Genomic DNA, 12,280 nt, shown 5'->3' with positions numbered 1-12,280 from the left:
TAGGGCATCTCCAGCCGCGCCCCCAAGAAGGCCTCCCGAGGTGATTTTTTCGCGCCGGCACAAAAAAAATGGCCCAGTCGCGCCCCCAGGAGCCCGATTTTCGCTGGCTTGGGCCGAAAATAGCGCCGGCGGACCCAGCCCGAACCCGGCGCGCTGGGGGGCGCCCGGGGGCGCCGGGGCGAGTTGTTTTGGCGCGAAGAAGCCGCGGGCCAGCCGCATCAGCGACTCGGCGCCTCGTCTCCCCCAACGCCTCGGTTCCCGCGGGGAATCAATGGCAAGGCTGCCGCCGGTCAGCCTTGCCATTGATTCGTTCATGGGCGGCGCTTCACGGGATGGCGCGCCGACGCCTCCCCTCCCTCGCACGCGTACACACGGGCGCGGTCCGGCTATAAAAGCCGGCGGCCTCCACTCCACTCTCCTGTACCCACACCAGCCCCGCCTGCCCCCTCGCCGCCGTCCAGCCCCTCCCTCTCCCTGCCTCTCCCGAGCGTCGTCGCCATGGCAGAACGTTTCCCCGGAGACGAGGCGGCTACCAACGGCTTCGGCCGCCGTTCGCTCCGCGAACTGGAGTCCTGGCTCCTGTTCCAGGCGAACATCCCGACGCCGCCAGACATGCGCACCGGGCCATCGGGGTGGAGACTCAGTGCCGGGGGAGTGCCCATTCCCCCGTTGCCCGACGACGTGGCGAAGCCGAAGTACTTCGCTGAGGAGGTCGAGATCGTGCGCGCGTCCCTCACCGACGCCCAACGCTCCCTCCCCCAGTACGCCGCCGACAACCACGCGGCCTGGGCGGCGTATTTCGAGCGCCACCAGCAGCAGCGATTGGCGTCCACCAACGCCGCGCCGGTGGTCGGCGGGCGGCAGAACAGCGAGGGGCGCCGCCTCTGGTGGGGCGTGCCCGGCCGCACACTCGAGGGCGTGCTCACGCACCTCGAGGGCGGCAACGACCCGCCGTTGGCGTACCCCCCGGCGCGACACCAACGCGTCGGGCCATGGGCGCCAAGGCGGTTCGGGTCCTCCTCCTCCTCTTCCTCCTCCCGATCCTCGTCGCACTCCTCCGGCACTCTGGCCCTGCTCGGCGTCAAGGCCGAGCCAGCGGCGGAGTCGCCGCTCGGCCGGCGCACTCGCAGCGCCGGCATCATCATCAACGAGGGCGGCCGGCGCGCCTCCTCCTCGCCGGCTCCTCCGCGCTTCGTCAAGCCAAAGACGGAGCCGGGGCTGGCACGGGTGAAGACGGAGCCGGGGCTGGTGCCGGTGAAGACAGAGCCGGGGCTGGTGCCGGTGAAGGCGGAGTTCGACGATGACGATGCGGCCCTAGAATGGGCGTGCCAGGACTCCATTGCGATGGAGAAGGCGCGCCGGGAGAAGGCGAAGGAGCGCCAGTGCGCCACCCTGCGCCGCTTCGAGGAGCGCCAACGCGGCCGCGACGAAGACGGGGTCGTTGTCCTATGCGACAGCGATGACGACGACGACGCGCCGCCACCAGTCCACCATGGCGACGCCGGGTCCAGCCGGGGGGCCCGCGTCAAGGAGAAGGCCGACGACGACGATGGCGGCGACGGCGGCGACGACTTCAGCCCCTTTCTTTTTTAGATTAGCTTAATGTAATGAAAATGCGCGAATTTCGCCGAAATTTGCCATGTTTAGCCGAAATTTAACTACTCTTTTATCATAACTTTGCCGAACGGCCTTTTTTTTAAACACTCGCCTGGGGGCGACCCTGGGGGCCGACGGCTGGGTGACGACTCGCCCCCAGGGCCTTTCTTTGCGCCGGCTCATCCCCAGGCGGCGCTTTTAGACGCCCCCTGGGGGGTCAACGGCTGGAGATGCCCTTAGAAGGGTATAAGAATTTTTTTCCCTTGTACACGGCAGCTTTTGCCAATCGTAGGTTATACGGTGAGGTTCAACCCAGACCTGTTTTCTGCAGGAGAAACCATAAATGGATGACCACCATGAGATATCGATAGTTGCTTAGCATTGGCGCCAGACCCGTCAGCTAAGAAGACCCAGTCTCGGAATAACCTTACCAAGATAAATGGACACGAGAATTAAGGAAAAAGGTTATGCCACTACCGGAGGAGCCCCAGAGAAGGAAATTATCCTGAAGATCTGAAGAGACCGACACTGTCAGGAATAAGGATGGAGTATATAAGTTTTGATGGAACTGTAGCCACGCTTATAAGGGTGGTAGCACCCGAGACCCCGGAGACGATCGATGGATTTTTGAGAAGACCCCAAACCTAACCTATTTCTTTCTAGCCTCTCCGAATCTCGAGGACGAGATTCATTTTAAGGGTGGTAGGTTTGTAACATCCCAAAATTCTAAATTTTGGAATGTTATAAACAAATAGATAGATTTGATTGATTGTTTGATTGAGTGAGTGAAATTCGAAACTTTTTGAAAGTTAAATGAGAGGGAATAAAAGGACTTTCCCAAACTTTCATTTTTCATTTGTAATCTCCGTGAATTCAAATTCTTTTCACCACAAAACCCTGGAGAGAAGATGACATGACTTCTTCCATTTATTTAAATGACAAGGGGTGTTGAAAATATTTGAATTTCATTTGGAAAATATTTCCAACCCAGGAACTTTATGCAACTCAATGATTTTCACGAGCGAAGATAAAATGACTTCTTCAAATCATATGAAATATGAGTTGGGAGTTTCAAAGAATTAAATTCAAGGTTCTTTTGAATTTATTTTCAATTTGGAGTTATTTGAGTTTTATTCAAATTATTTTTCTCCAAAAATAAAATAAATGGAAAATAGGGTAACATGATTCCCTACATCATAAAATTGGAGACAAATAAATTTGAATAAATTTTGGTATTTTTAAAATGATTTTTACTGGATTTTACTAGGGCAGAAGCACTCTTTGCCTTATTTGAATTTGTGTGTATTTTATTTGACTCTAGAAAAATGTTCAGCTTGTAGGCAATCTTTTTCTGAAAATTTTGATATATTATATGCCTATATAATATATTTAGTTATTTGGTTTTAATTATTTTTGTTTGCCTGGAAAACATTTTGTTTTTTTAAAAGAACTTCCTTTCCCCGCGGGCCAACTGGGCCGAAGCCCAGCCAGCCGGCCCAAGCCGCCGCCGCCTTCTTCCCCGTGCGCGACCGGGACTCCACCCGGAGTCCGGCGCCGATCCGCCGCCATTTGCCCCTCGGCCTAGGCAGGCCTCGCCCTCGCGCCCTTTATAAAGGAGCCGGACCCCGACGCCCCCTTTTTTTCCTCTCCTCGCGCCGTCGCCCCTGCCAGATCCGCCGCCGCCGCCGAAAGCCGCAGCCGCCGCCCTCGTCGCCGTTGGCCGCCGCCGACGACACCACCGCAACCGCCGCTCCACGCCGCCCCTCCCCGTGCCCTTTGCCGCCCTCCTGGACGACCGGAGCAGCCGCCCCGGCCGGAACCGAGCTGCCGCCGCCGCGTCGCTCCGCCTCGCCGCCGCACTTCGCCAGGAACCGCCGCCGCCGCCGGTTTATTCGCCGAACCGGTATAACCCGAGAAAACCGATCCAGTTTTTCTTTTAAATCGGTTTTTTTAAAACCCTAGACTAGATCTGTTTTCTTCTGGTTTTATTAAACAATGAACATCCACTGTTTAGACCTTATAAACGAGCGTTCGTTATGTAGTCTTTTCGTTTTCTGTTTTTTTCGCCAGGGACCTAGTTGTAGTTGTTTTATTTTACAGTTTAGCCCCTGTTCTTCAAACGCTCATAACTCTTTGCTCGTTAGTCGGAATTAGATGAAACCAACGCCCACGTCTTTGTTATGATCCCCTCTATCCAGATAAACAACTTAAACATGTTTTTGAAAGTTTAAAATTTGAATTCAAACAGTTTTGTATTTAAACTTCGTTTGATTGTAAGTTGAGTTTTATAACTCCGTTGAGTTGATTCTTTTTGCAAATCGAAGCTCTCGACCTAAACTTTCTGATAAGGCCAAATTCACTTAATTTTGGTATTGTTAGAAATTGTTTTCTGTTGCAAGAGTCATTTGCTTGGTTTCGAAGATTTTCGAATTGTTTTCTTCGTTCTTCCCGATCTTTTGGGTGATTGCTTATGTGTGGTTACCATTGCTTGCTCGCGATAGATTGACCGGAGTGTGACGAGTAGAACTATCAAGAGTTTTGAGTGCGAATCATCTTCATCAACATTGCAGGCAAGTTCACACTTTGATCATACCTTCTTATTACCCAGTTTTATTGCATTAGTTCAATCCTCCAAATATTGCATGACTAGGATTTAATTAATATGTGGGCTGGGAAGTAGATGAGGTAGTACCTATTACCTGTTTTATTATTCAAACCTTTGGGAGTTACTTCTACGTTTTCTTTTTATGCCATGCTATGCTAGTAGACGTGGATTGGGTGAGTGTATCCATGACAAATGTGAGTTTGTTAATTAATGGTTTATTTAAGGTGGCAACTTAAACACACATTTGGGTGGATTGAGGCACCTGGTTTCCAGGACTTGCCTGTTTTTCTTCGGACCGCCACCCAGGCTCAAAGGGATAATGAGATTATTCAAACTAGAAACTTACGTGTGCAGCCACAAGCCATTATGGGCTCTGGCATAGTTGATTAAGTCGTGCGAACTCTTACGGGTAGACTAGCAGATGTAGGGGAAAGTAGGTGTACCGGTCTACCCTTTATGTAAGGTGCTAGCGCTTCCGAAAGACTATGTCTCGGTCATCCGTTTCTCAAACATCATGTAGTGCGAGTAATCCAACGGAGGCGATCGAGTCTTGTGGGGAAAAGTGCGCAAACCTCTGCAGAGTGTACAAACTAATCATGATTAGCCGTGTCCCCGGTTATGGACGTTTTGAGTATCTAGTACTTGGATTTGCATGTGAATCTCATCATGTTACTTTAATTAACATTGTTGGGATGTTAATGAGTACTTTTTAATTGGGATTGAGAATGCTGTCAACCATTCTCAATGTTTAACAACCACCATGATAGTTAAATAAATTTATTCCTTTGTAGTAGGGAAAAATTGGCTTTTCGCAAAAACATTATAACCATAGAGCCTCCACCAGCCAAATATGCATGTAGTGATAGCCTTTATTTCATCATTGCTCTATGGTGTGAATTTGCCAGTACATTCAATGTACTGACCCTTTGTGGCTGCAACGTCTCATGTTGCAGGATCTTATGACAAGTAAGTGATACGTTAGGGTTACGATTCCTATACTCAACTTTGCCGTTGGTGTTGATGGGAATCCGCAACCTTGTTACTTCCGCTATTTTGGATTGAGGTAATAGTATTTACGTTATTTTATACATGTGATTTACCTCTGTTATAAATCCTCGAGTACTGTGTGTGTCAGCATACCGATCCAGGGATGACACTTAAGCACAGAAACTTGATCCATTCGGGTCGGGTCGCTACAGCAGGGCTTTGCCTAAGCACCGTTACGATAGTACCGAGGTGGAATATGGCGGAGGGGGGCACCGCACATGGCTGGGAGAGATCAACAGATCAACCTGTGTGTCTAGAGGTGCCCCCTTGCGCCCATATATAAAGGAGCAAGGGGGGTGATGGCTGGCCAGGAGGAGGGCACGCCAAGGGGGGGAGTCCTACTCCCACCGGGAGTAGGACTCCACCTTTCCTTGTTGGAGTAGAAGGGAAGGAAGGAAGAGAGGAGAGGAAGGAAAGGGGGGCGCCGCCCCCCTCCTTGTCCAATTTAGACTAGAGGGGGAGGGGGCGCGCGGCCTGCCCTGGCCGCCCCTCCTCTTCTCCACTAGGGCCCATGAGTCCTAATAAACCCCCCGAGGGGTTCCGGTAACCCCCCGGTACTGCGGTAAATGTCCGAAACCTCCCGAAACACTTCCGGTGTCCGAACATAGTCATCCAATATATCGATCTATACGGCTCGACCATTTCGAGACTCCTCGTCATGTCCGTGATCATATCTGGGACTCCAAACTACCTTCGGTTCATCAAAACACAAAAACTCATAATACCGATCGTCACCAAACTTTAAGCGTGCGGACCCTACGGGTTCAAGAACTATGTATACATGGCCGAGACACATCTCTGGTCAATAGCCAATAGCGGAACCTGGATGCTCATATTGGTTCCCACATATTCTACGAAGATCTTTATCGGTCAAACCGCATAACTACATACGTTGTTCCCTTTGTCATTGGTATGTTACTTGCCCGAGATTCGATCGTCGGTATCTCAATACCTAGTTCAATCTCGTTAGTGGCAGGTCTCTTTACTCGTTATGTAACGCATCATCCTGCAACTAACTCATTAGTCACATTGCTTGCAAGGCTTATAGTGATGTGCATTACCGAGAGGGCCCAGAGATACCTCTCCGACAATCGGAGTGAGAAATCCTAATCTCAAAATGGCAACTCAACAAGTACCTTTGGAGACATCTGTAGAGCTCCTTTAATCACCCAGTTATGTTGTGACGTTTGGTAGCACACAAACTGTTCCTCCGGTAAACGGGAGTTGCATAATCTCATAGTCACAGGAACATGTATAAGTCATGAAGAAAGCAATAGCAACATACTAAACGATCAAATGCTAAGTTAACGGAATGGGTCAAGTCAATCACATCATTATCGTAATTATGTGATCCCGTTAATCAAATGACAACTCATGTCTATGGCTAGGAAACTCAACCATCTTTGATCAACGAGCTAGTCAAGTAGAGGCATACTAGTGACACTATGTTTGTCTATGTATTCACACATGTATTATGTTTCTGGTTAATACATTTCTAGCATGAATAATAAACATTTATCATGATATGAGGAAATAAATAATAACTTTATTATTGCCCCTAGGGCATATTTCCTTCAGCGCTACCTTGTACTGGGTGGATGGCGCTTTGTGGAGTGTAGTGTTGTTTTACAACCACTAGGGTTGTTGTTTTCTTCTTTCTTTTTCTTTGATCTTTGGATCTTGACCATGTTATGTTTCTGTTGCTTCCTGCGAAATCTGAATCAAGCCAGGAATTTGTTGGATCTTTCAAAAAAAATATTTCCTTGTATTTTTGTTTATTTGTTTGCTTGTAGTCACGTAGTTCTTTTTCCTCAATTTGCTAGTGACCGCAATAACCATGGGCCTCATACGGACCATGGTAACCATGTGCCTGCTACCTACCGTAGTTCCCACGGGCCTCCTACGGGTCATAGGATCAATTGGCCGCACATTGGCCGTGGCGAAACTAGATCGCAATATGAGTCATAAACTGTCCAAAATCAAAATCATCTGTTTATACACCGAGACTATAGCGGGCCCTTAACAGGACGGAAGACAACATAGGCTTAATTCTATGGATAGGCATAATGGATCATTAACGGGCCGGAATACATGACAGGATGAAAATGGCCCAATGTGTCAATGGGCCACAAACGGGCCGATTGTACCCACAGGCTGAATTAGGCCCATTAGCAAAACATGCCCGTAACAGACTGTAAGTAATTGAGGGCCGGAAATGAGCCCAAGAATTTATGGGCCCTTAGAAGGCTGAAAGCTAACACTGGATGGAAATGACCCACCTCACTCATGGGTCACTAATGGGTCCAAAGCAATTTATGGTTCTTCATGGGCCAGAATCACCACAGGCCGTTACAGGGCCCAGAGATACAAAAGGCCTCATATGGGCCGAATGACATCATGGGTCATACATGGGCCGAAAGTGAAAATAGACTGGAATCATATTGGATAGCCCACATGATGTTACTAGGCCAAATTCAGAAAGCCAATAACGGGATGTGAGTTCCCGGGCCGTAAATTGGCTATATGTGAACATGCCGTTAACAGGCTTTCCGTGGGCCGACCCACTAACTTTTGACCAAGTCAAAAAAGATTGGACTTTTTAACCTAAATGGGCCACTGTTGGGCTATGCCACATGTCAACGTATCATAGGAACCTCTCATCCATTGAATGGATGACATCTAGCGCAACACCGAGCTGACATGTGGTTCCTTTGGCCAATGAGAATTTTTCATGTGGAAAATCGTCATCGATCATGGCTGTTAATGGGTTATCGGATCCAAAAATGGATCAAACAGCATAACGATGACCCGTTACGGTGGATGCCATGTGTCAGTTACCTTGACAGAAACCCTTCCATGATGCGACATTTATCATAATGGAAGTGGACACTTCCATGATGATAATTAAAGTATTGTCATGGAATACTTCTACGACATCACAGATACGGCTATATTGATTCTTCTATAAAACTGTCATGAATGTACATGGATGACAGAAAACGTGACCTACTATGAAAAACACGTACCCGCGTGGAAGTGGTTTTTTTTGTAGTGTGTATGATCGATTCCAACTTTGACATGGTCAAGAACGGCTCTGGCATGGCCGAGCATACCTTCCCTATGACCGAGTCCGACTCCATATGGTTGAGTCAGAGTCCTCCATGGACTCTGCTAAACTGAGTCCAAGTCCTCATATAGTTTGCCTCACTTTGTTGTTGCATTTTTTGGGGCCATGAGCGCATCAGTTTATATAGTAAAAATTAATAAAGGCAAGAACCCTATGATGTACGAGCAGTCAATAGAGAACAATTGCAACATCCATCCAACAATGGCATTTACTTTTTTTTGTATTCGGCAGGAGTAGGTTAATAATTACTCAAATCGTATCCCCACCACATCCTAATTTATTTTATTTTCCTTAAATTGATTAAAGATAAGATATTCCAGGATACTCAATTAAGACTCTCATATCAATGGACAGCAGGACGTAGATACTAGATTAAAACTCCAAGATTGGTTAGACTACCCATAGTGGGAGTAATATAGGTGACGCCCTAAGCAAAAAAGATGTTGTGGAAGCTAATTAATGAGGAGAGAGACAAATTGAGTACTACCTCTGTTTCAGTTTACAAGTCCTGCGCGCATACCTAGGTTGGCAATTTTATCATCCTAATATAAACTATATAATACAAAAATTATACCTTTTGAAAGTAGAAACTCCGAAGTTTATGTTAGTATATGTTTTGTAATATATGACTTGTATTAGGTTAGTCAAATTGACGACCTAGGGGTACGTGCACGCCCTGTAAACTGAGAGAGAGGTAGTAACATAGCTAGTTACTATATAAACAAAATGAGTCTACAACGTAATAAATGAAGTGTTGCCTGACACCGCACATATGTTACTCCCCACTATAGAGGTTGTAACATAGACTAGTAACATATGCATGTTACTAGTCTAAGTTACTCCCCAATACGAATAGTCTTAAAGGCATCCATATACACTATACTATACTATTCATAGACATATAGCAGAAATAATCAATTAATACTCTAGGGTCGCAAATAGCAAGACGTGGATACTCAATTAATACTCAAGATTGGCTAGAAGCATCTATATATAAACTTTGCACTACTCGTGGATGTATAGCGGGATACCCAATTAAAACTCTAAGATTGGCTAGCATCATCTATATATAAACTATCGGGCTAGTCATGGACATACAGACGGGATACTCAATTAATACCCACGATTGGCTAGAAGCGTATATGTATATAAAATATATTGCAATACTCGAGGACGTATGGAGGGATACTCAATTTATACTCTCATATGTTGTATAGAGGGATGCAGATACTCAATTAATACTCTAAGATTGGTTAGAACCATCTATATATACTATACTAAACTAAACTATTCATAGACGCAAAGTGTTACTAAGCGGTAGCCTCCAATAATCTGCCAATGGCCCCCAACTCTGACCATGATCACCTCCGTGCCCTCAAGAAGTTCGACGACACCAAGGCCGGTGTAAAAGGCATCATCGATTCTGGTATCACCTCCATTCCGACCATCTTCCACCACCCTCCAGAGGCCTTCGCCCCATTGGCACCTCTGTCCACTGATATTTCCATCCCGGTTATTGATCTCTTGGGCCACCGACCAGAGGTAGTCATCGCAGTGAAGGCGGCTGTGGAAACGTTGGGCTTCTTCCTAGTGGTTAATCATGGCGTGCCAGAGGCGACCATGTCGGACACGCTAGCAGCGGTAAAGGGCTTCCACGAGGGGCCAGTGAAGGAAAAGGAGCCCTACTACACACGGAGCGAGGGGAGGCGCGTTAGGTATAGTGGCAATGCAGACCTATTCCGATCCCCTGCGGCCAAGTGGCGTGACACCTTGTACATCGATGATGCAGACCAGCTGGTGGAGGAGGTCCTCCCACCGATGTGTAGGGGGGCTATGCCAGAGTACACGAGGCTCATGCGACAATTGGGCCATGTCCTCTTTGGGCTAATGTCTGAGGCTCTAGGGTTGCAGCATGACTATATGGAGGAGGAAACAGGTTGCTTAGATGCGCTACTCCTGGGCTGCCACTACTACCCAGCGTGCCCGGAGCCGCACCTCACGTTGGGTGCTGTTAGGCACTCCGACGCCAGCTTCCTCACTGTGGTGCTCCAGGACGGTACTGTCGATGGACTACAATTGCTCGTCCATGACAACAAGCAGCAACAGGTGTGGGTGAAGGTGCCGGCTATGGCAGGGGCACTGGCAGTGAATGTGGGTGACTTCCTACAATTGGTGTCCAACGACAGGTTCAAGAGTGTTGTGCACCGTGTGGTGTCCAACAGTGCAGGTCCCAGAGTGTCAGTGGTGTGCTTCTTCAGGGCAAATATGGCGACATTGTGCGGGCCAGTGGTCGTCGACGGGAGTGGTCCACCACGGTATAGGACCGTCAAGGCAGAGGAGCTATTTGGCTCATCCAGGACCATGCTCAAGTCGGCCTTATCACCCCAAACTGCGCTAGACTACTTAAGGCTCTAATAAATATATAATTATCATTCGATCGCTAGAAATAAATTGAATCATAGTTTTTTCTGTTTGTGATCGATCCAATTTTGGATATGCCATCGAGTGTGTATGTTTCCTTTGTCAGATGATAATTTCATCCAGTTGGTCATCGCTGGCTATTCAGTCTTATTTAAATGTGAGATATATGTTTCTTGATTCATGCAAGATGGAACCACCCATGAAAATTATATATGTGTAACATTTTTTCTCTTTGGGCCCATCAAAATCACCAAACAGTGCAACATTTAAACATGCTCATGGAACAACAAATACTAGACTTGCAATAAATTCCTACCTCGATCAAAAATGTTTCAAATGGTACTCAACATGTACCCGACGTGCTGAGCACATTGGGGGAGCGGCCAAACTAGCACATGTCAATGAAATGACCGAGCAACTTGAGGCTCTAGATAGCGCTCCCAATAATTAATCCTATAAAGGATGCTGGAGTACCTGCTTACCAGGGCCTTCTCGTGTGAGAGCGCCCTCTGTGTCATCCATTCCCAGGTGGTCTGTAGTAGGGGCCTCTCCCGTGCTCTTCATGATGTCTGATCTACCTGGGCAGTGTCACCCGAGGGACCCGCCTCAGCGGTCCATGATGGGTGGCCCAATGGTGTACTAGAGGCCGCCGTCATTGGAAGGCTTCGGGCGCACCCTCAAGAGCCTTTTTCACATTGTCTCCCCATGCAGGAAGGAAGGTCGGACCCACCAGTTAGCATCTTCGGCTAGCACCAGGCTGGTCCGGTCCTGCCAAGAGGGGCATAAGCCATGCCAAGCGCGGCGTAAGTCACGCCTACATGAGCTGGGACCTACCTATTGGTGGCTTTGTTGTGAGTTGGGTTGGCGTCGTCGCGACAGATGGGGCCAGTGTGATAATCACATGCGTCAGGTCACGCGATGGGTCATGTGTTGCACCCATTTGGGTTAGACGGTGAGTTCTCTTTTGCAATCTCAACATCTTCATCTCTGGCCGCGAGGGGAGGGGGGAGGTGGCCCCACATGAGTTAGGGGAGCTTGTCCGGGCTTGCTTTTTACCCACTTGTTTGTTTAACCTACCCAAGTTTCATGGATGTTTGGGATGTCAGGCACTTGATCTAGATGGGGAGCGTGCATTGGCTTTAGGTTAGACTACCCGGACGCTATGTGCATCCATATGTACTGCCATAGCCAGGAAATCCATATGGCCCGGGCTAGTCGTGTTACTAAAGTAGGCACTATAGCTACAGTTCGCAACTTTAGCTAGAGTACATGAAGAGTTTTCTCTTCACGCCCCGTATGAGTGCCCTATTATGCTCGTGTGGCCAGTCGATCTGTGTGTGTGCTAGCCGATGGGTGCAATTTGGCGTGGGCCCGGTTTTAGTGTGTGAGGTTGTTTTGGTAAATGGGGCTGGCATTCAAATAGTCCCTCTCCCTCGCCCCCAGTCTCCCAATACCACTTTCTCCGCATTGCTGCCAGGATTTCT

The 12,280-nt window shown here is 48.2% G+C and overlaps 1 protein-coding gene across 1 annotated transcript; it reads left to right on the top strand.

Moving 5' to 3' along the window:
• The first annotated feature begins 9,713 nt into the window (after positions 1-9,713).
• LOC119367619 (1-aminocyclopropane-1-carboxylate oxidase homolog 1-like) lies at positions 9,714-10,869 on the top strand. Its single transcript, XM_037633092.1, has one exon. It carries the CDS (start codon positions 9,714-9,716, stop codon positions 10,788-10,790), a length of 1,077 nt encoding a protein of 358 aa, XP_037488989.1. The 3' UTR covers positions 10,791-10,869.
• Positions 10,870-12,280: the final 1,411 nt, after the last annotated feature.

Source organism: Triticum dicoccoides, chromosome 2B (assembly GCF_002162155.2).
Source record: "Triticum dicoccoides isolate Atlit2015 ecotype Zavitan chromosome 2B, WEW_v2.0, whole genome shotgun sequence".
Classification (NCBI taxonomy): domain Eukaryota; kingdom Viridiplantae; phylum Streptophyta; class Magnoliopsida; order Poales; family Poaceae; genus Triticum; species Triticum dicoccoides.
The sequence above is the reverse complement of the archived record's forward strand: the minus strand, read 5'-3'. Positions and strand labels throughout refer to the sequence as shown.